General features: G+C 41.6%; 1 protein-coding gene and 1 non-coding gene across 33 annotated transcripts in view; one reads left to right on the top strand and one right to left on the bottom strand.

Moving 5' to 3' along the window:
• Positions 1–1696: 1696 nt before the first annotated feature.
• LOC121111825 lies at positions 1697–5151 on the bottom strand. Its single transcript, XR_006931560.1, has 2 exons — positions 5023–5151; positions 1697–4304 (listed from the first exon to the last, which is right to left on the bottom strand). It is a non-coding gene; the product is annotated as an atherin-like (transcript).
• CLIP1 (CAP-Gly domain containing linker protein 1) overlaps positions 4675–27748 on the top strand; it is a 61932-nt gene continuing 38858 nt past the window's right edge. For 24 of the 32 annotated variants that reach the window (XM_040648418.2, XM_046901097.1, XM_015275203.4 and 21 more), the window contains exons 1-5: positions 4675–4732; positions 14571–14766; positions 15408–15979; positions 26037–26161; positions 27207–27423. In XM_040648418.2, coding sequence (XP_040504352.1) covers positions 14673–14766; positions 15408–15979; positions 26037–26161; positions 27207–27423 — 1008 coding nt within the window. In that variant the 5' untranslated portion in view covers positions 4675–4732; positions 14571–14672. Of the gene's footprint in view, positions 5663–14570; positions 14767–15407; positions 15980–26036; positions 26162–27206; positions 27424–27748 lie in introns of all 32 variants that reach the window. The other 8 variants (XM_040648416.2, XM_040648413.2, XM_040648411.2 and 5 more) reach the window with 3 other exon arrangements.

The following is a 27748-nucleotide window of genomic DNA, read 5'->3' as shown; positions in this document are numbered from 1 at the left end:
ACCCAAGCTATTCTGTCCTGTACAGTGCATCATTTGCATGCAGATGATGGTGTGATGTAATCATTTCAAGTGTATACACCTTTTGGGTGTGTTGAGGTTCTCATATCTTAAACATGCAGTTCTCTCTCCACACCTTAGAAGGTCTCTTTTTTAATAGCCCTTATGAAATGTTCCTTCTTTAGTAGGACATACAAACTTTATTGGTATACTTGCATGCTTATGCTTTGCTTGCAGACAAAATATTAAAATCATCTTTATATTATATACTTAGTACTCTCTAGTGCTATACTTAGCTTTACATGCTCACAATAAATTCATAATTGCCCTTCCACTTAACTGATTGGAATAGATAGGTCTTAGATGTTTCTACAAATGATCAGACTTACTAAACTAGTTGTTAACTCATTGCTTCCAAGATTTATGTTGAAGAAATTGGGAGTAAGGATAATGTGAAGACATTTCAGCAACCATGCTTTAAATGTAATGCTAAATATTAGCTTAAATATGTTAAATCCTTCATTTTGTAAGGCAAGGAACTTTGCTCTGGGGACTCTTGTAGTTGCTGGACAAAAACTACTTGGAGATGGAGGTCTTTTTCAGTTTGGGAAGATTTTATCTCCTGGTTTCTAAAGCAAATGTTGGTTTTGGGAGGCTTGGGGCAGGGATGCTCTGTGTTTGGGGCCACATACTTATATCCATTAGAATTCTTGTGCAAAGTGACTGGACTGACTGGTTGTTCAAGTCAGTAAATGTTTTTGTTCTCCGTGTGTAGCCTGATACAATTGGAAGTATACAGACAGCATATACACTTGAATTTTAGCTGCTACAGTTGGGAATTGGGATTGTTCTCATTTAATTTAGTTCTTGTCTATTTGTTTCTTTAGTTTTGGTGTGTGTGGTTTGGTTTTGTTTGTTTGTATTTTAAAGTAGTGCAAAACATTAGGCTTTTGCAAGATTTTCGTGTGTTTGGAATTACTTTCTATGATGCTTTGTGCCTTCTTTATTTTTCTAACCCCAACTAATGATAGCAGGTGCTTACACTCCCTCCTGTTACGGATAACAAACACCAGGACTGTCTCTCAAATATGTTTAAGGTGGTAAGTCATTTGATACCAATGCTTCTTTTCTAATTAGATCAATATAGTTGATCAATAGGTGGTATGAATGTTTTCCTATGTAGTCAACATCTCTGAGATGAGTTAGTTGGTCACTGTTAGACAAAAGGAGACAGTTGAATAGACTCCTAGCTCGGAACTAATGAAATGCTGAGCAGGGAGCTGCATAGAGCTGCTGAATGGAAAGTGTTTGGTTACCAGGCTTTGCCTGGCATTTGGGCTGTCTGTATCTTGATGTTTAGAGACTATCCCTTAATCCTGTTATGATTTAGAGCATGAGCTATTGCTGACCTAGGCCACCTATATCATACATTGAGAACTTCTCTTCCCTTTTTTCCTATTCTATCCAACTTAAAAAATATGTCTGTAGATGTTTACTTTCGTTTCAAGTCTAAGTCTGCCAAAATCTAAACCCTTTTTCTGTAATAACATGTATAACCCATATATTAAAATTAAAGCTTGAACCTAAAAATGTCTTTACTAACCTGTTAAAGCAAAACATGGTTGGAAATAGAATGCCCTTTACTCGTTTTACTTCGCCTTTCAAATTGTAAAACTTATTTTAAGGAAAAGAAATAGGAACTTTTATAAGAGAACTTTTGAAATGCTTGTATTTGGTCTCAGAAAAGCAAACATCCTGTAGCAGGATCTATCTAATTTCTCTTTGTAACTCACTTAGTCACTGTTCTTAAATACAGGTGACGAGACAAAATACCAGGTACTCATTGCTATCTTTAAAATCCTCCTTCCTGGGGATGTTGTGGTTAGAATGGATAATGCTCTGAGAAAATCAAGCAGATCCAATGCATAAAACCCTTACTTATATCTACCTCTGCTAGAAGACATGCAGTTATCCCTGTGATTTCTCTCATTATAAGGAATGAACTCATCCTGATCTCAATCTCATAGTATTCATCCATGCTTTCCTTATTCTTATCAAGTACTATACACTGTCTCTGCACTAAAGATACTTGCATTTACTGGATTTCTTTATTCTGTTGGATATAACTATTCAAATTACTTTTGTATATTGAAACTGCAGTCAGATGACTACAACATCTGAGGGAAGCTGAACAGCAGAAGCATTTCTGGAACTTATATGTCAGGTTCCCATGGTGATTGGTGTGGCGTAATAGCCTGGAGTAGAGCTTGCTAAAATGAATAATAAGATTTGTAATGGGTGGGTATAGTGTGAGCAGTCATCATTCAAATTTTCCCATGGATTCCTGCTGGCATGATGTTCATGTTCACTTATAGGATTGGGAACAGCAAAAGTATTCAGAAATGCTAATGTACATTAAAAAAAAATCAGTGCAAAATTCTGTGGCCATCAGTCAGGTGGTCGGCATCTTGAAGAGGTTTACATTTCTAACTTGTATTTCTATGATCTTATTGACAGTGCTTAAAATGTCATTAAAAGAGCAGTGGCTGGGAATCCAAAAGATAACTGAAAGACATGGTAGGTGCTAAGAAAACTGTTCACTGCACACTCGGGAAGGCAGGATAGCTGGAAAGATAAGAGGAAGAAAAAGCTCAACTGTATTTTTTTCACAAGTATTTGTAATTTGGAAGTGTGTAGTACCCTCATTTTGTACCACAGTTGTATTGCTCCTGGTAATGAAATGCCACCGATGCTTGCTGCTCTTCTTAAGAACATATTGTAACTTTGAAAGTCATGTTTATATATAAAGTGGTGGGAGAGGACAAATGAGGAATTAGTCCTTGAAGAAGGTTACAAACAGGATGGATTTAATAACGTGGTAATTAATGTGTAAGTGACAATTGACACTTCCTCAAGTTTACTCAACTACTAGCAGCAGTCAAGGTTTTTGCAATGTAATATTTAGCTGTCAACCAGCGACTGAACAGAAGATGATTTGCCCTTTGTTTAGGAGCTCAATGCTCTCAAGAGGGAGAACTTTCTGCTTTCTTCAGCTTTTGTTGCTCTTGATGTGTGTGGTAGAATTATTCCCATAGTATCTTCTTTAATAGAATGTGGTTTATCAAGTTATCTGTAAAATGAAACATATATAGTCAAGGTGACTCTTACTGTTGTCAAATTAAGTACCTTGGATAAGCAAGCATGCAGAAAAGATTCTTAAAGTACTGTTTTCTGTTGTTCTACCAAACATGGGTAAAACAAATAATGTACAATTGGATGCAAATTTGTCTTGTGTAGAACACCAACAAAGGACATGGACTTGTGTGGCTTTCTTGTGACTGCTAACCTAGGAAAGGAAAACGGTCAGTATGTTGGGAATAAGGACAGTTTTGTAGCCTTTCAACCCATTAAGCTGTGAAAATAATTTCCTAGTCTGCAACAGCCGCTTCTTAGGGATAAAACCATGTGCTATACATCAAAGTGCTGGAGAGAAATAAGGTGTTGACTAAGTTTCAGTATAGGAACTGCCAAGTGTACATGCTGAAGAGCTCATTCAGAGCAAGAAGGAAATCCTATACTCAAAATCTTCATGCTTGAATGAATATGTCCCATTGACTGTGGTGTGTTCATAGGTAGAAACTTTTGATCTGCTCAACTTCATTCTGAGTTCCTGCTTTAGGGAGCTCCCCCTTCGTCCCAGGGGGCTCTGTGCTTCTAAATACAGTCTCAAATTTGAATCTTGAGTTTTTTGTTCAGTGGAATGTTTAGCAAATTTTGCAGAGGGGAAGAAGAGTGGCTCCGTGCAGCGCTTTGAGTATCAGTTTCAACATCTAATGGCCACAGTAAGAGCTTCTGCTTAACACTTAGGAAGTGAAATCCCAACAAACACTGCTAAATGCTGATCTAGTTGAAAGCTATTATTCTGGGCCCTGTGTCACACCGTTCTGTGCTTTACCATGCTGGATGAACGCCAGAGAATGATGCCACGTTGAATCACAAACTGCAATTGGGCTCCAGTGCTGGAATTGCTTTCTCATCACCCTTTTGTTTGAACAGGATCGCACAAGAAGTAAACGTACGGGACTGGAACAGGTTTGCTTTGTGATGAATTCAGCAGAGCCAGCGCTGTGTGTAAGAGCAGGGAAGCAGAGCTCTTTGATTCAGCCTCGAAAACTGCTATTAAATCGTTGTCGATGGGGTGGAGCCGCTGCTACAGCCATTTCAGCATCACCAACGGGAGAATGGTGTTCCACAAGCACAGTGCTAATTCAGAGGGGGAGAGAGGAGGAATTATAACGCTTCTGGGCCTGAGGACAAAAGGAAAATGGAGAAAAGCAGCACACGTTGAAGTTACTCGTCCACAGGGCTGTGTGGAGCTGAGAGATCATGTCTCCTCTCCCCACCCTTTTTCCTCCTTTCGTCCATTCACTCCCTCTGCCCCAAGGGAAGGGCACTGCCCGGGGCGAACAAAGCGGGGGGAGAGACAAAGGCAGCGGGAGGAGAGGATGGGGAGCGAGTGAGGAGGGGAAAAAGCAGCGCTGGAGCGCGGCAGGGGGAGCGGTTCCCGCTGCTGCAGTCCCCGCCTCGCGGAGCCTCGGGCCCGGCAGACGTTGTCCGCCCGCCCCGCCCCGCCCCCCCTCCCGCCCGCCGAGCTGAGCCGGGAGCGGCGCCGCAGAGGGGCAGGAGGAGGCGGCGGAGGGGAAGCGGAGGCGGCGGTGGCGGAGCACAGGCAGCGGTGAGGCCGCCGTTGGGGCCCGCGCGTGGAGGGCGGCGGCGGCGGCGGCGGCTGCGCCTGAGGGAACGGGCAGGGGGTGCGCCGTAGGGCCTCCGCTTCGGGCCCGCGCCGCGCTGAGGGAGGAGGGGGGAAGGTCCGCGAGGCTGTGAGGGGACGGCGTGAGGCGGCCATGGGCTGCGGCTGCCGCGAGCCCCGTCCGCACGTGCCCGGCGCTCCCCTGGCAGGGCCGCGGGCGGCAGCAGCCGGTTCGGCCGGTTCCCGGGCTGTGTGCCGGGGCTTGCCGGGCTCACCCCGCTCCTCCGCAGCCTTCGTGGGACCGGTGGCAATCGGGCTCCCACCTCTGTGGGTGGGGGGGATGTGTGGCCGTGCCCCCATCTGCTTCCCGCTGTGTCACTGCTGTGCGGCGCTCTGTCAGTGCCTCAGCGCGGCGCCGCGGGTGGCTGCGCGCCTCACCTGCCCTGTGCCTGCCGCCTTCTGCGTGCCTCGTAACCTCCTTGCCTTAAAAATAATAATTAAAAAAAACCCCAAATCTCTGTGAATACCTCCTCACCTCCTCTGAAGTAGCACGAGGCGGAATATTTGGTCTGGGATTGTGTCATGCTTAAAAATATGACTGTAAAGTGAAGTTCCCTCCCCCTCCCCCCCCTCCGCGCTCAGTCAGGCAGAACGCGGGCAGTGTCTCGTGGGGAGTTGGGGAAGTTCGGGAGCTGCTTACACATCGCCGGGCAGAACGGCTCCCAACCTGTGAGCGTGTAGGGAGAGGAAAGAAATGCAGGACAGCAGGGACCTTTGTGCCTCCTGCTGTGCAGGAACGAGTTTGAAGCGCGGAGGAACGCGTGTGGCAGCGTCAGAGCCGTGTTCCTGGGGCCCGTGTCAGCGCACCTGCTGCTGTGTGTGACACCGTGGCAAATTACATGCAGGGGAGGAAAGGTAAACTTCTTTTTTTCCACCCTTTTACTACAAAGCGTTTTATTCTGAGGAACTGTTCGGGTACTGACAGGAGTCCTTCATGGTGCGCGGAATGCGGAATGACGGGGAGATGGGCGGAGGTTTGTCTCTGCTTGGTTGGAAGTCACGGTGTGTCGGGGTTCTCTTCCCACCCGCTTCCAACGTACAGCGGATTTCCTGCGTGTGCTGAAGTGCACCGAAGGGACAGGGCTGTGTTGGCTGAGGCCGAAAACCTCAGAAATGTGACCTGAAACGCCTGTGTCCGTAGGGATCAGGAGGGAGATTGCATTGGGTTTACATAATTTATTTGTGTGGTTGCTTTTAAGGAGAACTTTTCAGCTTTCTAGTTTGCCTCGTGTCAACATCACAGAGGTGTCCTGTAGGAAATAGCCTCTTTCCTCACATGAAAATACTGTAAGAAAGAGCAGTGTCTGTATGCTGCTTACTGCAGCTTTCCTGAGCTCCTGTGTATTTCCTCTCTGTTATCATCTTCTGAATGTGAGTACCCAGGACAGCTTTTATTTATTTAGCTTGGATAATTCCCTCAGTGTTCCTCCCTTTATTCTTTTAGCCCTGCTGAAGTTGTTTTGGAGGAGTGTCTGTGAATATTTCAAAACAGAGCTTCTCTCTAAAGAAATAGCTATCTGTCTTGCCAGTATGGGTTTTCAGAACTGCTTTTCTTTCTGTCTCTAAAACATTTGGGTCAGATGTTAACTCTGTATGTTAAATGCGAGTTTTCTAATGTTTGAACATGGTGACCATGCGTGAATGCAGCTCTTGTTTAATCTGTTGGCATTCCTTAGGGACTACTGGCTCTGCTGGCACATCTAAAAAGTAACGCGCTGGAATCCTTATTGGACTGGCATGTTTAGAAATGCCTCAGATGGATGGTGTTTTGTTATTTAATGAAAGGCAATTATATACTGCATTAGCTGTAATCTCAGCTGCCCTCAGCCAGATGCCAGTTGCTGCTGGAGCTACCATTTCATTCTTCTCCACCAGAAGAACTGGAGCCAGTTCTATCACTGCTCAGTGTCCCCCGTGATTCTGAACATCCATTAGTATGGCTGCTCTGTGCATGTGTTTATTTTTGCAGCATGATGTTGCAATTGTGTGACTTTGAATGGCACCACTGAGGCTTAGAAATACCCAGAAATCTGGTGTCTTAGATCCTGGCCTCAGAAAGACTAAAAGAGTTTAAAGATATATCTAAGATACATCTAAGATGTACACATTTCTACCCTAGCACCTGATCAACAGCTTTCCACCTGGGCAACTCTGTACAAACCCATACTCTTCAGGAATAGTGCCTACTAACCATTCCTTCGAGCTGAGGATCATCTTCATTCTCCTATTTCTAGGAGAAACACCATTAAAAGCTGTTCAGTTTTTCTGATCTTTATAATCTCGCTATCCATATTTCTAGCTTATTCTGGAAGAAAATTGCAAAGTGGAGAAGCAAACTCAGTATTGATAGAGTTAGCTCATCTGACTTAGTCTGCTGCTCTGCTTGGTGGCAGCATCCAGTGAATCAGAGCAGTGTTTATCTAAGTTCTGTATTTGGACTTGTATTTATTATACGCCAGCCGTATAGCAGTCATGGTGCTAATTTAAAAGGCTCAGAATGCAGAGAGCTAAGAATGGAGTGCTGACTTGATGTTTGCAAGGGGTGTGAAACAGTTACAGTTTCACCCAGGTCTGTGGAAACTAAATTCTTACTATAAAAAGAAGCACCTTTGTTGTATCCGTTAGAAGCTCTTTGTTATATGCATTTGGTTTGAGGCTGACAGGAGGTAATATTTTCCTTCTCAAACTTTTACTTAAACTTTAGATCCCAAATAATGTGAACTTTATGCTCTCCTATTCCCAAGTGTTGTCACTGTGGACTGAACGCACTTACTAAGTTGGTTAAGGTGTGGTATCATCAGGAGAAGGCAGAGCTGACAGCTGAGCGAATTACTCTTCATGTTCTCAAAATGGTGGTTTGAGGAAAGGCAGTGAGGAATTAATTTCCTTGGAAAAATGCAGGAAAGGCAGTAAGCACAGATAGTGGGCATATCAAGAGAGGTGGTAATTATTTACTTTCCCAGGTGAAAACTTCCTCTGCTTCTTAATCCTTGCCTCGTTCTGTAGAGAATGATGTGTGCTTGGAACGATCACATGCTTTCTGGTCTTATAATAGACCAGTGATGTTTTTGTCACACATGTACAGTGGCAACTGAGAAGTGGTGGAGTGTGCATTGTATTTTCTGTGTTTTTATTTAAAGCTTTTAAATAGTTATTAGCTGTTCTTTTGTTAATTAAAAATGGGAATCTTCCTAAAAAATTGAACAGACTGTGCTTAGAAATAGCAGCATAGATCAAGAAAGAATTATTCACCATACTGCTGGCCAAAAATAATTTTTTACTGTTGCAGACATCCTCTCATATCTGTGCTTCATATTCAGTGGCCAAAGTCTTTGTCCTTCAAGCCTGGAGGATCTCAAGGCACCTGGGGATCTGAATAACCAGAGCAAGTTACAGAATGATGAGGTGATGTGACTTAGAGTGTCCTTGTCTGTGAGCCACATAGAAGCTTGAATGAAAGGCTTCTCATAGCATTGCTGTAATGTTGACCTACTTCTGTGAAACCTCTAAGAATACAATTTTGGATGGATTCCCAAACAACAAAGTGTGTTCTTCCCCCCTCCTTCTAAGGGTACAAGAAAACAGAGTTTCTTCTGAGTTACTAAAGGAATGGAGATTCCCTCCTTGAAGTTAGTGAAAACCAGGAGGTATTTAGAGAGATGTCCTTACACCATGGTGCGATAGCTGCCTGATAGTGGGGTGAGTGATGAAAGGCACAGTGCTTGCATTACGGTGTTGGGATTGTTTCAAGTATCCTCTGGTTGTCTATGTTTCACTGAACATGCTGGGTGCTGCAGACTAAGTGATGCTTATTTATACTGGTGCTCTCCAAAATAGGGTTGGAAGGTGTTTCTCAGGATCTCTGCTGGTGGTCATACAGATGCGATTCCAGTTGAGTAATTTGTCAGCCACTCTTTGTTTCAAGTTACGTTCATCAAATCAGTGATACTGCTAAAAGTGTTGTTTTGGTGGCCAAAGTAAGTTGTATTCCGAGTTGAACTGCACGTGCACTAAGACTCTGCATGCAGCAGTCATTTCCTGGAGTCATCCTGGCAGCATCTTTGAAGGCACTTCAGAAGAGCAAAGGATTGATTTTGTTCTCTCTATTTTAATTAGGCATAACTAATAAATTATCAGAGATAATTTATTCTTCTTCAAGAGTATGTCATTTATAAAATTCAAATTCATATGAAGAATTTTAATAGCATATGCTATTCCCATTGGATGAGTGTTTGCCTTTTTCAAGGGTATACCTGTCTAGAATTCATATGAGGGTTTTGTTGGGTAGGGCTGGAATGAGCTGAAGTAGAGTATATTTGTGTCATAAGAAGAATGATTGCATGAGAACTAAGGGATATTCTTGCATATTTTCTTGCTGAATTTATTATTTATTATTAAATTCCTATACCAGTATCTGTAAATAGCAGATCTAAAATAAAGGTATGGGCTCCTTTTATTTCTTGCTTACTTGTGCTACTGAGTTTTCCGTACCATTTTTTCTGCTCTTAGAAGTGAGAGGCACAAAGCAGTGGTTTGATAGGCATGTACCAGCCCATGTGTTTTGGTGCTGGCAGTAAGCAGAGCATCTACTAAGCCAAACAAATATGATCTAGTTGCACTTAGCATAATGCAGCATTTGATTAAATGTTTATGTTATTTTGGTGTCTTTTTTATTGTAGAAATGTATTTGTGTATATTCAGGTCATCATATTACTTGCTTAATTGACATCAAAATCCATGGTTTCTAAGAGACAAAATAGAACTGAAGTCACGTTTTTGAAGTCTCAGTAATGCTTAAATGCTCCCTTTCTTCTAATTGCTGTCTGTTGAATGAGTAATCAAATGTAAACTCTAAAATGCCAACCCTTACTCTATTGAAATCTTAAACTCCACCATACTGCTTATCTTCTGTTTCCTATTTAGACGATACCTGAAGATGCCTCTGTCGTCCTGCAGTCTGGTCACTGAGCAGTACAGTTAAATTCTTAAGCAGCAGTTGGGTAATCAGTTTGGTGTAAAAGTGACTGTACAGAGGCTCTTACATCAGTTCTGTCATAGTTTGCAGTTTGTGACTTGCTTTGTTAGTTATCAAAGGCCTGCAGTGCTCTTTCTGGTTTGTTTCAGTCTGAAGTTGCTGCTCGTTCAGTAAATGTTTTGGAGCTGGCAGAACATGTTGGGTTTGCACGAGGTGTTGAGCATTGGGTTCAGAGAGTTCGCTTGCAGTTTCAGTAATTGGCTTCAGTAGCTTGATGTAAAAGAGACCTGGTAGTTCATAGCTCCAGCATGGCTGTGTTTATGTCTTAAATGGGTTTTAAGACAGCAGTATGAGCTATCTGCAACAGACCTAAACCTGGTGGAGAAGGCATTGTGAGCAGGAGAAGGTAATTGTTCTGGGATCAGGCTCAGCTCCCCCGACCTGGGTGTGCTGACACTACAGTTTTACAAAAAATGAGGCAATTGGCTGCATAGTATGTGGTCCTAGAGGGCTTCACATTCTTGCAGAGAGAGAAGTATTCCTCAAGAGGCAGCAAGAAGCAAATAGCAGTGTGATGCAAAGGTATTTGTTTTCTTCAGAGCCAAAATACGGCTGCATTCTTTGTGTTTGATTTCCAAAAGCCTCTAATCTGAAAGCATTACTTTAAATGCTTTTGGAAATATATACCCTCATTTTTTATTATTTTTTTCCCCAGAAGTGCAATGCCAGTCTAGGAGACCACAAACACAACTTTTAGAGCTGTGATAAGAATTAGGTCTGAATTATACCTAAAATGCTTGAACTGTAAATTATTTGGCTTTGGCATTCTGCTTAAAGAATGCAGTAATTTGAGGAGTTGTGTTTGTAACTGTGGAGGGTTCCAAAATTCCAAGCTACTTTCTCTGAACCATTGTTAGGATTTTTGAGGAATGATTCATACGCTTTTGCAAGCTTGGCAATTGTGGTGTATGAGCCTCAGGAGTGTGAAATGGGTATTACAGAAATGCTGTTCAGGCTGTCTTTTCAGAGATAGCCCTTCATTTTTATCTTTCTTACTCAGTTGTTATTGTATTTTTTCTATTAGGAAAGACATGTTTCTGGACAGCAGAGGTATCTGAAATCTATTTTCTGTGTCATTTTCCTACGGAATGCATTTTATGGTATGATAAGAATTTGTCTTTGAGTTACCTAATATTGACTGCTGCAGGGATCTTCTCTGGTTGTATCTCCCTTGGAGTTACTCAGCAGTACTGGCTACTCTACACAGCCCCAGAATATTTACTACATATTTCTTTCTTAATACTGGTATGTATTTTGCAGAGATCTGGTATTCTGATCAGAACTACCAGTTTGTAGCTGTCTCTTTTTTAAGCTTAGAAATATTTTGGCTTTGAAAGGCACTTGCCAACAGTATCAGTCGTTTATTGGTATCAACTGAATTAATATTATCTTTTAAATTGAAATGTTTTTGAGAAGCCATGTGTGACCCATACTGGATGATCATTGATTAAAATAATTGTTTCACTTTATTACACAAGTAGACCACAAGAGAATGGTGTTCCAGCCTCAGAGTGCACTGTGCAGTCAGACCGCGTGTGTCTGCGTGCAGAGGACCGGGGTTATGCAGTCCATCGTGAGTCCATTCAAACATCACAACTCTGGGCTAGAAAGTCCTCTTTGTTTCCACACCAAATGGACAGACAGCTTGCTTCTCTCCATGGAAACACGGCGTCTGTTGCACAGTGCCTGCAAGTAGTGGTGTTTGCAAGTGTTTCCTCCTCAAGTGATCAAGTCACAGTTTCAAATGTTTTGTCTGATGAAGCCTTGTACTTCACCTGAGCTGAGGAAGGAGAGCTCTGATGGCAGCGTGCTGTCAGATGGCAGCTCTGTTTCGAGGCCAGTTGGTGCTGTTACGTTCTTGTAGTGACTGTCACGTTCTGAAATGGAGCGAGCTGAGACTTGAACCTTGTCTTTCCTTTTTTTTTTGTTTCTGTGTGTGTGTGCAATTATGCATTTAGTTCTTTTGTAGTGCCTAGCTGTTAAAATGCAGTCTTGAAAGGAACAGTGGTGGATAGCTGCTTCTTCAGAAAGTATTCTGCTTTGCTGCAATGCTAGGAGCAGGAACACTGCTTTTTGGTACCAAATCTGCTTTTGCTAAGGCTTAAGTGTTTTCTGAGATGGTTGGGAAAGCTTGGCCACAGATCCACGTGTTTATTTGCATTTCACATGTGTGTTTCATTAGCGGTCCATATAAGGTCTGAATGAAAACATGCTTTGTTTTTCTTTCATATTCTGGGGTAAAATTCTTTTTCAGGAGAGCTGAGAAAGATTCAGAGCAGGAATGCAAGCAAATCGAGACAAGTAGCTAGCTGTCCTCTCTTATAAGCACTCAGATGAGGTAATTGACTTTGAGGTAATTGACATCTGGAGCCTCTTGGAAATGCTCAAGTGCATCATGCCTAAAATCCCTTGATAGAAACTTATGTACTGTTTGGTGAATTCTGTTTAGAGATGCTCCTGTCAAGGTCCTATCTTTGTAAGATTGAAAGTTGCATTTTCACTATTGAAATAAGGCAGCAGCTTATCAAACCATGTTGCATTTTAGCAGTTCATTGCACTGAGCTACAGTTTCACTAACCCTGAAATCAGGGTATGACCGTGCGGAGGGTTGTGTTACTTCTGGCCCAGTTGAAGGCTTGTGTATTGAAAAAGGCAAATGACACAGCAGATACGTAACCCGTGACATGGAGAGCGGGATTAAAATATGAATTAGTACCTTGAGCCAGGAAATGCAATATTAGAATGCTCTGGCTTTCTGTTGCCCAAAGGCTTGTTATACATGTATTAATAAATATTTACTTGACACCGTCAAGATGTCGTTTTGAGGGGTGTTTGAGCATGGTTGGTTTTAACTCTTGTTTAAGATTCTTTTCCATGCACAATATAAATGGTTACTGACTGAGCAGTGTTGAATGCTGTGTCAGGAAATGGGGGATAAATGTAAGTGTTGCATTGACAACAAAAGAGGAGTATGTGAACTCAAAAGAACTAACCTTGATATTTCTTGCATTTCTGTATTCATAGGAAATTCTTATTGTGTAGGTTTGTTCTGTTCAGTGGGTTTTGATGGGTTGAGGAAAAAAGCAGGGGCATGCATGGAGAGCCTGGCGTCAGGAGGGAGGGAATAGGGCCTTCAGCACGAGGAGGAATTGCAGGTGTATGGGAGAGAAAAAAGATGAGAATATAGAAAAATACAATGCACTCCAATTTTTCAGAGGAGGAAGGTGTGTAGTATGAGGAAAATACCACATGCTTATGCTGTGTCCAGAGTGGCACCTTATGTGATCCTCCGCTGTTCTGTCTAACTATGTGCCTCAGTTCTTCTGCAGCTTACTCACATTTATGGTCCATACCTCTGCTTTGATTTTGGAGAGACAACTCTTTGTTTTCATGTTTGTAAACATGAGAGCTCCCACTCAAATGTTAATAGTAAACTGCTATGCATCTTGCAAAACCAATGGAGAAATGTCTCTGTGGTAGCCATAACTGCAGATGGGTGTGTGACATACTTCTGGCACTGCTAGAAAAAGTGTTCAGCAATGTGCACTGTGCTACTTAGAGTTTCCATGGAGTGCAACTTAAATCATAGACAAATCATGCAGCCAAGGTGGTAATTAATACTAATTAAAGTATAGTGTTTTTGCAGACTTGCTAGGAAATGACTTGAATTTGACACAGCCAATCTTGAAATAGCCATAGCAGTGTTTCACTTTGCTGTTTAGATTCACAGAGCACTGTGACTGACCCTTTTTCACAGTGAATTGATTTTAGGAACACTAATGTGCTGCTGATTAATAATAGAGGAGGAATAAAATTTATCCCGATCAAAGACACGGATGGCTTGCTTTAGTCTGTATTGCTGCCTTCCAGCAGTCCCTTCCCTCAGTAGTGTTTCTCTTGTCCTGAAATGCACAGTGTGTGCTGTGTGTATGCCGGCACTGCTGGCGGTGCCTCTGGGCTGTCTGCAACTGGGCAGCTCTGGAGTGGCTGCCAAACTGCTGAGCGCACGGCAGGGCTGGGAGCTGCTTCGTGGTTCGTCTTTGTCGTGACCTGAGCAAACTGTTGAGCAAGCCGTTTATTGCCACATGCCTGTGTTTCCTCTTGCGTCCAGGTTTTTGTTTAGATTTGTGCTGTTTGAATTCACAGTACAGATGAAAAAGCTTTGCTAAAGCTTTTGTGTCAGAAGGAAGATGCCTTCTGTGGCAGAAACCTCATGGCACTGTTCCCTGCAAACCTTACAGCTGGCGTCCGAGTCGGCTGCGCAGTGAACCATCCCTTCTCCTCTTCCCAGAGTGTAGCTGGGACTGTGAGCCAACATACCTTGTGATCTCAGACATGCGATTCCCACCGCCTCACGCTGCTGATCAGCCTTAGCTTTTTGGTTCCAACTCTTAAAAATGTCATTCCTTTTAGCTTAACGTTGTCTGTTTGACAGTGCCTGTTCTCTCTTGCAGTTAGTTTTGTAGTCTCAAGTTATTTTTGCTGGGATACTGCAACGCTTCAAAAATGTGACTGAAAACAGTGGAGTGCGCAGAGCAGTTATATCTCTGCGTAATGTTGTTAGTAATGCTGTTAAGGACTTTGTTTTTCTTTCTTAAAATAGCCTCTTAGTTTAAAGCTCAAGATGAACGCAGCAGCATTCATTAAACTAAGTTATATATTAACTTCTATATTCTGCAGGAGTTAACAATACTGATTTTCTTTCATGTCTAATATTTTTCTATACAGGTTTACTCTAGAGTTGGAAGACAGAGACAGCTATATTGTATCCATGTTGGGAAAAAGGTAGTTGCTGTAGACAAAGAGGGGTAACGCTGGTATCACAGAAAAATGAGTATGTTAAAACCGAGTGGACTTAAGGCTCCATCAAAGACCATCAAGCATGGAAGTACGTTACTGAAAGCACCTGCATCTGTTGCAACTGGTAAAGGATATTTAATATCTTAACTTTTCCCCTATTCATCTTCCAATGAAAAATACTGTGAAAGCTTTGAGCCCACAACATTCCTTGTATTTATGCTAAAACACTCCTGCTTGTATTTCTGATCTAACAAAAATGACTATTAAACATGCAAAAAAAATCTTAATAGTTGAATGCAATCTTGGTTCAAAACAAACTCTTTAAAATGCTGCACTGTTGAAAGCATAGGGGTAAAAAGAAAAAAGACACAAGAAAAACCATTTTGATCCTGGCATATCCCTGCTTCGTGTAACTGAAAAGAGTTCAGCATGTTACAGGTAGAGGGGAAGTATCTGCTGCAAGTATTAAGTACATGAGCAGTGTTGTTATCTGAGATAACCACACTTCTGCCAGTACAGCAAACCTACCTTTGTTGTTGTTGTTGAACATTTTCCCTAAAATAACTGCGTTTAAATCTATGCACAGTGCTGTTCAGATAACACAATTGCACATAAAGTTTAATAATTCTTCGAACTAGTTAAACATCTAAAATGCTTTTAATACCCTAAAACAAGCTTGCAAATTGCAGAAAGTCTTGAGATACAACTTTTCTCAATTATCAGTGTATTTGATTCTTGTTGCTTTCTCATTGTGCCCAATTCCAGCTCCAGCAGAAAAGGCACCTTCCAGTGAAAAGTCCTCAAGCACAACCACTGCAGACGCACACGACGACTTTGTGGATGATTTCAGAGTTGGGGAGCGTGTTTGGGTCAACGGAAATAAACCTGGCTTTATTCAGTTCCTTGGTGAAACGCAGTTTGCTCCAGGACAATGGGCAGGGATTGTTCTAGACGAACCAATTGGTAAAAACGATGGCTCTGTGGCTGGAGTTCGCTATTTCCAGTGTGAACCCTTGAGGGGAATATTTACAAGACCATCAAAATTGTCAAGAAAAGTGCTGACAGAAGATGAAGCCAATGGTACTCAGACAGCTCATGCATCTAGAGCTACATCACCAACCTCCACATCAACTGCCAGTGCGGTGTCCGCATCCCCTGCTGCACTTCTCCCGTCAGGAATCCCACAGAAAACATCACCACTCGCTGCTAAAGAACATTCTACTCCTTCTCAGTTTAGCAATCTTTCAAAAACTGCAAGTGGATCTGTATCTAATCTGTCTGAGGCTGGATCACTAAAGAAAGGAGAAAGGGAGCTCAAAATCGGAGATCGAGTTCTGGTAAGATTTCCCTGCTGCTTCTGTGTCTGCTTTTTGATTAAGGAGTTGTAACTTCTGCTAATGCTCAGAGCTTCTCTGTTTCCTTGGTTTAGGTAGTGTAAATTTATGCTCTAGCTGTCTTTTTGAGTGTATTCTTGTAGAAAAGCTCTAAGCAAGCTTTTCCTGTGCAGTTTTGCATATTGTAGGGAAATCTTTACAGTACCCATACAAAATGGTTAATCTGGCAATGTTTATTCTATCATGTTTTGCCAGTGTTCTGTTGAAGACCAAATGATTTTGTTAGCTTGGATGTAGTTTGTCCTTTCCACAGCTGCAAGAATTACAAACATGCTAAGTAAAAGCTGAGCTTGTGAGAGATTCCCATGCAGCTCTCCTGCCCTATTCAGTGCGTGTCTTTAGAAAGCTAACAGTTCAATAATTGATTGTTCTCTCGAGTAGTGATAGGCAGCAACAGGAGTAGTCACATAATGCCACTGATCACCCAGGATTTACGTGTTCTGTTGGTGTTGTGTTATGTTACTTGGCTGCTGTTCCTAAATTCAGAACCATAAATGCTTCTGCTGATGTATCATTTTCATTCTTTGGAAAGAGAGCTAAGTTTGGTTGCTTTAAGCTTTTTTTGTTTGTTTGTTTGTTTGTTTTTGAGTAATTGTGTTGTGTACCTTTCCTGTTTGCATGAATGTTATATGGGCTGGCATGTGTTTTCTTGTAATGGCAATGAAGATACACCATTCATACCGCAGTTTGATTTTAGTAAAGTCCCAAATGCTGTTTTTTAAATAGAAAAGATTAAACTTAGTATTTCCTTCTCCCTGCTTCCTGTTTGCCTTAAGTCTTCTTGTTGAATCATCAAATAGTAGTTTGAGGTTTGGGGCAATTCCTAGCACAGCGTGACAGTGATGCATATCTATAATTTACATGCCTGTGTTGGACAGTGTGTGTACAGGAATATAAGTGTTAAATGGACAGGGTTCATGTGTACTGGTTTCCTGCTTTTTTATAGCTCTTCAGATTAACTGCACCACTCTCCAGCATGTCACTTGTTTCACATTTATACTGACAGCAGTAACTTTTAGGTAACACATTACACAACAAGATGAGAGGCTTGGTGGTGTTTGTACTCAGCACTGGACTTCTCCTCCAAGTGTCCTGGCTTTGAGACACGCTACCACCTGACTGTGCTGTTGCTAATCTCTAATGAATAAATGCTGCCCACATTCATCTTTCTTGCAGCTTGGACTGACTGCTGTTGAATACTTAGTTAAAGTTCTTAGCTATGCTGTGCTGATTACAGATACGAGGAAAACAACTGCTGGGAATTGCATCTTGAAAACAGCAAGCCTCCAGCAGAGTAGGATTGCAGTTCAGCAGAACAATGAATTCATGACAGACAAGAGCTCGTTTGAGAGTCTTATTAAAATGCTTAACTGGAAAAGTATGTCCTCAAGGGCAAATTCATGTATGGGTAAGACACAGCTCATTAGCTAAGATTGTATTCTAGAATGGACTTCAGATGTGGCTCAACTTTGTTGATCTTTGTGTGTGATCTTAGGGTGTGGAGTGTTGCACTGGAGTATTTCAATCTGTGATTTTTTTTTTCTTCAACTTTGATTGTAGGATGTTTTTAATCAGACTTATCTTGAATTGATCTGTTCAGATTTTCTCTTAGCAGGTGGTTGGTTTTTGATGGTACTTTCAGCAACCAAAGCTAAATCATAGTGTGTTTGTTTTTCTGCCCAGTCTGGGTTATCAGGAAGCAAGAGGATATTCTAAGAAATGCTGAAATACCAAAGAAGCATGTTTACCAATTCATATATCTCACAATCACTTCTTTTCTGTATTACAAAAACATAAAGTTGACTGAGGTTTGTTGATCCTGGAATGCAGTGTTCAAAGCACTTCAGGCTTGACAAACTGGCATTTCCCAATGGTTATGCAGTTGGAACAGTTCGTCAGTTCATATCGTCAGGGTTGTTTTTGCATTCTGTCACAATGTGCATTGAAAATTAGGATTACCTATGTGGTCCCATATGTGCAGACCCCCCCAGACTTCTATGGGAAAGTGATATAGATTCAGTAATAAACAAGGTTTTCAGTGTTACATTTCTATTCCTAATTAACTTAGGTACGAAGAAAGAGTCCTGAAAGATCTTTCCTTAATTCCATTACCTTTAGGAAGAATAGTGGTGACACAAACTATATGGGATGCTCATTCAGATGCTGCTCAGAGAAAAGAAATTGCATAGTAGAAAACACAGAGTTGAGAGATGATCACCTACATGTTCTCAAATGCCTGAGAGTGTTCCATGTTAGGTTTCATTGAGCAATGCAGCGGATGCGGAGATGAAAAGATGCAGAAAGCTTTGCATTGCTGTGCAGGCTTTCTTTTCCTAAGATATCTGACATTTAAGAAAAGTTTAATATCAAAACAGGCAGTGCTTAAAGGTGTATAGTAAGTCAGCTGAACAGGTGTGAATGCAAAGAATGCTAGCAGTAGATTTGCTGCAAGTCAGCTGCAGGTCTCCCTTTTTTTGTTCCCTTCAATGTGAAGAGAACGTGTTCCTGGCCATTAAATCAAGGTAGTTCTTCATAGACATAATTTTTTTTGTAAGGAAAACATGAAAATGGCAGAGAAGTTCATGTTGTTGTGTTTTCCTAGTTCTCATTCCTAAGATTCTAGAGGAGTCAAAGCAAGGCGAGAGCAAATCGAAGTGTAGTGAATACACAGGCTGAAGTAGTCTACCTCTAAATGGATGTTCCAAAACAGAAAGAGCCATATTTCACATTTCTATAATTTACTCCTCAAAGAAAATTAGGTGAAAAGAGCACGCAAGCCCCAACTGTCTTGGGAATCTCTGATAAGTCTGTTCCTCACATCCCAGTATCTCTGAGCCAAATTCAGCAAGCTCGTACTTAATTGCTTGGCTGACTCAAAGCTGAGCAGTAATTTTGCTTTCTCTGGTAAGTATTATGAAATACTTCACATTAACATGTAGGAATTTTGAAAATACAGGGAGATGAGGTACGTGCTTAAAAGAGCTGTGCATTCTGATGTGTAACTTGTTATTGTGCAGCTTCTCATTGATGTATAACTTTTCCTGAAAAAATAGCTGAACCAAAGGAAAAGTCATTAGTGCAGAGAGTAATCAAATAGCTCTGTCTTAACCATAATTTACATTCTTAACAGCTGAAGTACGTTCTAGAATCTGGATATGATTTAGTGGTTAGAGAGAGAACATTGACTGAGCAGCCCGATCCCATTTTGGGGTTGCTGTAAAGTAGGAAATGTTGATGGAGAAGTCTGCGCTTCACTGTGCAGGTCCGGCCTTTACTGGTTAGTGACAGAGGAGTGCAAAGTTTAACATAATTGTAGCCCATTTGCCTACTGAAAGTTAGGCTACAGTTTCAGCATTGTAAAGCTAATATAAATAACAATTCTTATGCAGAAAGTGATCTCTCTTGTCTTCCTTCTCTTCCCTTGTGCAACAGAAGTGTTCTTGTCGCCAGGTAATAAAGCAGGTGGGGAAGGAATAGGTCTGGCTGAAGACTAATTCAGAAAACCAATTACTGCCAGGCTAAGCTGGTTTCTGTTTCCTCTTTGAGTTGCAGCCAGAGAAACTGTTTGCCCAGGCGCTGTGAGCTTGCTGTTTACCAGCCCAATGCAGAGTTGGTTTAAACAAACAAACAGATAGAACCAAAACCCAAACTGTTGAAACCAAATAGGGAAACCTGCTTTCTATGACAGCTGTTGCGCCTATTGAAGGTTAAAGAAGCTTTGAGAGCATTTTAGGCTCTTTCCTGGAGGGACCAGATGCTGTATTTATAAATAAATAAATAAAAAATCTTATCAACCTAAGGGGCCTTAGCCTTCTCAAGGGATTAAAGTGCTTTCATTCATTTAACCAGTTACAGCTTCATCGTGCTCTGCCAGTCTGATGCTTCTGAGCTGAGCTGAAAAGCTGTAACTTGGGCCTCCATCCATATGTTCACAAAAGGTTGCAAACCAGATTTATGGGCGTGTGCTGATGTGGCCTTTTTGCTAAGTTACTATCTGTGCATGAATAATGCCTAATTTATCGTGTCTGTGTTGCACCGTGCAGTGTAAATTACTTGTGTTATTTTTTTTACCAAGTTCTTCAGTGCTGCAATAGGCGGAGACTGAAGCAGATTATTGTCAGATTTGTTTTAACCCGTGTAACTTATCTTCAAGTAAACATGACGTAAGTCTGTCAAGTGATTAAATTCCAGCACTCTTAAAAGCACTCTTTCAAGAGTGAAGGGAATTTCTCATGGAGAGAGAAGTTTCTCCCTTTAGAAAGACTTTCTGCATTGTCAGTGTGGTATTTTTAAGTTCTCAGTTTTCTAGTTTCTGTAGTGTTCTGAATGCCACAATGCAAATGGGGATAGAAAAGGAAGAAAGGTTTGGAAGTGAAGTACGTGCAGTGGCTGTGTGCTCTGCTGTGGCTGTCCCCTCCTGAGCCTCATTTGCTGTAATTGCAAACGTATCCCAATGCATTGTAATTGCAAATGTATCGCAGTGCCTGACTGCTCAGTCACACTTTCCCTTTATCCTTGAGCTGACTCTGAGCTATTCCGATGGCTTTGTTATGGTAAGGATAGAAGTGATCTTCGTATTTGTGTATGTACATTTAGACAGGGTATTTTAGAGACTGTAAAGTACAATATGGATTTGTGAAGTGGTTGCTGCTGAGTAAAATATATTTTTGAGAAGGTGGGTGAGGGATAGAGGATATAGAGGAATTTGTAAGTCTTTGTCCTGGTGATTTTTCTCTTTTTAACGTTACGTTGGACGTGAGTTATTGTGATAAAATGGCTGATAGGTGACTTCCCACCCTCTTTGTTAATGGTTTGTTCGTGCAGCCTTTGCGTGTGTGGACCTTGTCTCCCTTCCCCGCCCTCAGCCTCCCCAGATGGAGTGATAGCCAGGAACACGTTGTCCTTATTCATTTCAGCACAGGATGGGCGAGGGGACAGTTGATATTTCCTTACTTGGTCTTGGCCCTTGCTTTTATTTGTGGTGGCAAATTCACATGTGGCTTTTGGAGTATGCGGTTGCTGTTAGGTTTTTATATTGCTTCCTTTGTGAATAAATTGACTGCAGGAATTGAGGCTCAGTAGCAGATCATATTTAATTACTGAATTAGTTTCTTCTGGCAGTGAAGGGTTGTGTGATAACGCCACGACTCTGTGTCTTATTGCACATTAACTCTGTCTGCCTTGGCCTTGATTTTGAATCTGTTGGCCGGCTGTGGCCAAATTTGATAGAAAAGCAGAGGTTTCAAAGGTAACTTCTTTTAAATTACATGCAAACAGATAACTAAGTAGAAGGCAGATAATCCATACCATAGGTTTTGGAGCTGCATTGTGCCTTCACAGATTTTTTGTATGTCAGAGAACCCATGTGAACAAGGTCTTCAAGGTTTGAAGGACTCCATTTATGAAGGCAAGGCTGGAGGTGACCTGCTTAGAACACATGCTCCTGTGTGGTGAGTGCCAGTTGCAGGAGAGCTCTATAATCTCACAAATAGAACTATAATGTGACCCAACGGCTAGAAGCCACAGTCAGATGTATTTGAATTGGAAATAAAACAAGCTTATAATAATAGAGTGATTAACTATGAAAATAGACTGTCGGTCGAACCTTTCTTATGGTTATCAGCTCTGATCTAAAAACATCAACACATAAAGCTTAGTTCAGTAATTACAGAGGTAAGTGGGTAAAATGTAAAGGCCTGGATCAGGAGAGCCAGAGGAGATGACCTGATGGTTCCCTCCGGCCTTGAGTGGGTGAAAGAATCAGTTAAATACAATTTCTTCTGCCAGCTGGACGTGGTTCCTAAGTTCTGAGAAACAGGAGAAAGAAGATTCTGATCAGCAGATCCAGGTTTCTTGAAATATACTGTTTGTTTGTCAGGATGTATTTCAGGAGTTACATGTTACACAGGTGCTGTGGTTTGAGTGGTTCTGGAAATGCCCAGGCTAGGTCACAACAGAGATATTGCTTCCAAGTGATGCTTCAGAGGGGCACCGTGCATCAGTCCTTAGGGATGAGCAAGTGGTACTATTTTATGGACCAAGTTTCAGACAGAAGATATCCTTTCTTCAAAGAGATTTGTATTTCTTAAATGAACAGTTTTAATATCAGTCTCACTTCTTAGACAGTCTCTTTTTTTTCCTGGACTACACTGTCTTTTTGTTTCCCTCTTTTCCTTATCTTTGGAAATGCAGCTCTTCAGACGCTCTCACAAAGTCTGCCTTGCTGGTCCCAACGTGCTTTCAGCAGAAAGTTTTTGAAGTTACTGACTGCCTCAGGTTTACAAACCTGTTCTATTACTTCACTTAGCATTGCAGCAAATTAATGTGAGCCTAGTTACAAAGTGATAAATGGAACTTAATCACTTTTCCCATGTGTTTTGCATAATAATAGTGAATTCCAAGCAAATCTCTTCACCTCACAATGACCAGTAGCCTAACCTAGGTACTCTGAGGTGTTACTGCTTTACATTTCACGGCTTGACTATCTTGGGTGTGAGAACTGATCTAAACAAATATATTTTTTAGAAGGAGCATTATTTAGTGACCCACCTTGGCATGAATGAAGGTCGTGGAAAACTGTCTTCATGGTAACGGTGCCTCATTTTTCCATATAACTTTTAGAACCTATTGGTGGGGGGCTTTTGTTGTCCTCCATGCAATGCTAAGTAGATCCACTGGCAACTGCAACATCTTTTATTTATTTATTTATTTATTTGCTATAATCTTTAGCAGCTTCTCTTTGAATCATCTAAATAACAGTTCTCTGTTTCCTTGTTGGTATATACAGAACACTGTGTATAAATCTGTGTGTGTACAGCAAATTTTAAGCTTAGAAAGCCTTTACCATCTTGTATCTTACTGTAGCACCTCACATTGCTCTGCCAAAGGTGTGAGCGATGGTCCTCTTAGATGCTTTCCAAGCAGTTGTGGTGTTACATGCGCAGTGCTGAATTGCAGCTGGAGGTAAATCTGTTGTTTGAGGCAGAGGTCTGTGAGTGGCTGGAAGTCTTCAGCAGACCCAGGCTGCAGCAAGTGGTGCTGACCTTGTATCTAAAACCAGAGCTGTTCTTAGAACTGAGCACAACTGCAGATCTAGAGTGTCATCAGTGCTATTAGCTCTTTACTGCCACAGCGTGCTGCGGCTGCTGCTGTTGGTAAGGATAAGCACTTCAGCACTTGCAGAAGCCAGAAATGTAGTAGCTGGTTATTCAGGGAAGCTTGACTGGGTTTGGGAAAAAAACAAATTCTTTGGCATTCTTCCTTACATCTTGTTTTAAAATAAGCCCGGTACCATGGTTACAAGCATAGTCACATGGCTGTTTCTCCTGGGATCTCACGTTGCGTGTCCCCATATGTTCCTGGGTTGTGAATTCCTCTGTTTTCTCCCTCCCACCGGGCACTGGGCTGTGGTCCCAGGCACACACTGCGATGCTGGGATGGAGTGAGATAGGATGGGATGGGACCGGAGCTTTGCTTCGAGACCATCTCCTGGTTAGTGATTTGGATGCTTTGCAACTGAAAGAAATACCGTGCTTTTTTTTTTTATTGAGATCGGCAAATAAGCAGGATTGAGGTATGGAACAGAATGGAATGCATATTCTGCACTGAGGGCTAACCAGTGTTTTACTGGCACCAGCTCTGTGTAGTGAGGGGTTCACTTACAGCCTGAGCTGGCAGAACAGCTCCCAGCAGCCTTCCCTGTCTCTGGGAGTCTCTGCATGTAGTGTGCTTCAGAGAGCTTTGTCTTGCACACCCCACACCCCTTACCATGGGAAGGTGGTGGGTTTCTATTTTTGCAGCTGACCTCCCACAGGACTCCAGTAGGATTCCTTGGCCGGCTAAAGAGCTCCTGAGGAGTCCTGCTGTGCGACTGCAGACCTGCCTGTTCTTCCAGGGGACACTTCTTATCTGGGCTATTGTTTTGGTTTTCCTGCCTCCTTTTTTTAATGGGTTCTTTACTACCTCTGTTGATTTAACTCGCTTTATTCAGGCAGAAAACAGTGCAGGTTTGACAAGGGAAATGCCACACACACACAGCACATCAGTCTTCCTTTTTCTTCCTTTCCATCGGAAGATGTCTTCCAGATGTATCTTAAAAACACAAAAACACCAGAAGTTGCTAGAAAAGGAATATGTATAAGGACAACTTGGAGACTGTTGGGAGTGGTAGCACAGACAGCGATCGCTGGTACATCACTGAAGGCACAGACACATGCAATTTTTTCCCTCTTGCTGCTCAGTTGAATTTTATTTTGAGGTTTTATATTTATTTGTTGTGTGTTTTGTACTTCTGTTCGTGTTACTTAACCTCTAGAAAAAGTTATGTCTAAGAGTGGATAAATATTTCTGGATTTCAGGAGTAGTTCTTCTGGGAAAGTACTGTTAATGATGTTGTATCTTCTCTCTTGTATTGTGCCACAGAGACATAGAGGTCTGGATTCCATGGGACTGTTCTGGTTGTTGTGATCCTCTCTCACTAAGGCAGTACTCCTTTTTTTTTTTCCTTGGAGGGGAAGTTTGTCTGTTCTCTGCCAAGAGCAGCAAATACCTACCATTCTACTGGTTACTGTATTAGGCTGAATCACAGTAACTGTAAACTGTGTGTTTTTATTCTCCCAGAAAGAATAATTTGTTCCAGTAAAATGCAAAGGTGATCTGCAGATTAAACCTTGTTTCAAGACTCTTTCTGATGAGAAAGGAAAAGGGAACTGCCTCATTATGCAGGGATGAAAGAAATCTTATCTGCTTTTCCCCTTCTAGTAATATCAAAAGGGTTAATTGTTCTTCCTTGGTTTTCTGAGGTTTTAAGTGTGTGGATTAGGATTTTCTACTCATCAGCTGAAGCCTTGAATTGCCAACAGAGCTGTCAGCTCTGGGAAGCTGCTGAACTAGAAGCTAGAGCACAAACGTGTCATCTACTGGGCACTGGTATGGTACTTTGAGGAGACTTGGTGCTTTCAGGCAAGATAATGTACTCCATTTCAGTTTCCTCACAGTTAACCTCTTGTGTGAACACTTCCCAAATATATTAATGTGACTTATCTAGTTACTGTGATTGTGCATCTTAATTTATGGTACAAGAAGCATGCAGTTCTCTAGTTGTACTGGGAAGCGCCCTCCAAGAAATACAATGTCAAAATCCTATCGTACTTTTTAATGCATAAAAAAAGAAAAATGCAGTCGTTATGTTAGCAGGTTATATCCAAGCTTTCTGTCAAGGCTGCAAAATGTATTCCTCATCACATAACGTGTGCTGGAAAATAGAAGTGAAAGAAAACAATGACCCTGAAAACATTCATGTTGAATCCAGACTCTCTTAAAGAGAGAGTTTTCATCAGCATTTGCCTGTTTTCATAATGTTAGATACTGGCTGAACAGATTTGCTCACAAATGGGGCACAGCATATTGCCATTCTGACCTGCAAGCATCCTGCAGGTCTGGCTTGTTGCCTTTCTTGGCAAGTGGCAGTCACACCTAATTTAATTCCTCCCTTCTTCACCTAATTTAATTCCTCCCTTCCTTGGGAGTTATAAAAAGTGGTATCTTTCAGACATTGTAAGTGGAACATGATCGCAATGGCTATAAAGATGTAGTTTTTTAAGTCTGAAAACAAATGGTTTCTAATCTTCTGTTTAAAATGGTTTAAAACAAAAAAAGAGGAAAAAACCCACGGCTCCCTGAGAACTCCAATAGCTGTTTAAATCTACACCTACAATTTTGCAGTGCTGTGCATTACGCTGTGTTTAAATTCTCCTTAATGCAAGGGAGTTATGCTGTGTAAGTTCTGAGCTATCCATTTTCTCTTCCCAGACAATTTGGCTGTGAACATTTCTTCAGTGCATTAACACGAAATCCATAGCCAAAGAATATACAGCTTGAAATAAAAGTGGCCACGTCATTAATGCGCTTTGTGAATGTGGTTATAGTGATTGTTGTTTCCACTGGATTGTGTGTTTTATTTGGAATGCATTAAATATGATTGTGTGCCTTATTGTTTCAGGTGGGTGGAACAAAAGCTGGAGTTGTGCGTTTCTTGGGAGAAACTGACTTTGCTAAAGGAGAATGGTGTGGGGTAGAGCTGGATGAACCTCTGGGAAAGAATGATGGAGCTGTTGCTGGAACAAGGTTAGTCCATCATCAGATAGCAGCCACCTCAAAGATCCTGTGTTTCTGTGTTTCATTCTGTTCTTTTTGTAATGTTTTACATGAGACTTTCTATCAGGAGTAGTTAGGCTGTGAACCTGACTGTAGTGGTAGGAGGGGGATCCTTACACACTGATGTGAATTTTATGACAACTGCATCTCTCTGGAAGTCTGTATCAACCCCACGTTCATGGGATTAGTTGATCTCTCCTAACACCCACATGAGTTTTATTCATAGATTGATAATGGAAATCACAATTTCCTGCTTTTTGAACTTCTGCTTGGTTCCTCATCATGGAATGAATTCTCGGTTAAGAAAATACCTCTAGATGTCTAAAAGCTGAATTTAAGGGAAATCGTCATGCATTACATGAACTGAAAGCTCCTACAACCTCACTGTAAAGACTGGAAACCACACGGATGCTTTCAGAAAGCATTAATTCTCATCACAAGTGACCTTTATTTCTCACTTGGTGCAAGGAGCTGCCCTTTATAAAGACAGTTTATGCAGTGGTGCCACCTTAACATGGATGATCACAACTTCAAATTTTAGGTGGGTTTTGTTTGTATGTAACCAAAGATACATGTTCTGTATAATCAAACATGCATATATCCACTGAAATATATAACTTCTTGATGTAATTATAACCTGATTTTATTTTTAACTCTGTTCTCACCTTTGCTGGCAGCTCAGAGAAATGTCTCGGAGAGGAAGGATGTGCATGTTAAAGTTTAAATCCGAATGGAATTTGTAGGAAACTGTCCTGTAGCTTGAAGGGGTTCTTCCTGTTGTATTTCTCAAATGCACTGATAGTGTTGTTGCAGCCTATCAGAGCCCTTTACCAATTCTATTTGGTAATTCTACCAATTCTCTGCAACCTAATACAGATGAGGCTGTCAGCAGCTGTTACCTTGTCCTTCACGACTGGTACACTGCTGAGCCGGAATTCTTTGTGAAGCCCGGTTGTGTATGTGGAAGCACAGAAGTTGAATTCGTACTCTGACCTGTTTGCTTTATCTTTTAAAGATACTTTCAGTGTCAGCCAAGATACGGTTTGTTTGCTCCGGTCCACAAAGTTACAAAGATTGGATTCCCATCGACTACCCCGGCAAAAGCGAAGACAACTGTGCGAAAAGTGGTTGCGACTCCCGCAGCCCTGAAACGTAGCCCGAGTGCATCTTCCCTGAGCTCTCTCAGTTCTGTGGCATCTTCAGTAAGCAGCAAGCCGAGCCGTACAGGACTAGTAAGCTTCTTTTTCTATTGCATGCTTTACATTCCCAAGCAGGAATCCACGTGGCACTTGGCCTGTGGTCTTGCATAAATTGAGGATAGAACCGATCTTGGGAGAGTGCAGTATGCATTTAATTGTGCTCTCTTTTTCATTCAAAGCATGCATGAAGGAAGAAAATCTTAGCTAGCCCTGAAGAGTAGCTGAGTATTTGAATATTTAAGCTTACACAGTTAATTTGGGCTAACTGAGTTATTACAGTGAGAAAGGGGCTTGTGATGCCAACAAGGCATCAGTGTTCTATGACTGAAATCTGCATTTAGCAATTCATTTTTCTTAG

The sequence above is a fragment of the Gallus gallus genome, chromosome 15 (assembly GCF_016699485.2).
Source record: "Gallus gallus isolate bGalGal1 chromosome 15, bGalGal1.mat.broiler.GRCg7b, whole genome shotgun sequence".
Lineage (NCBI taxonomy): Eukaryota > Metazoa > Chordata > Aves > Galliformes > Phasianidae > Gallus > Gallus gallus.
This window is presented reverse-complemented; position numbering and strand designations above follow the sequence as displayed.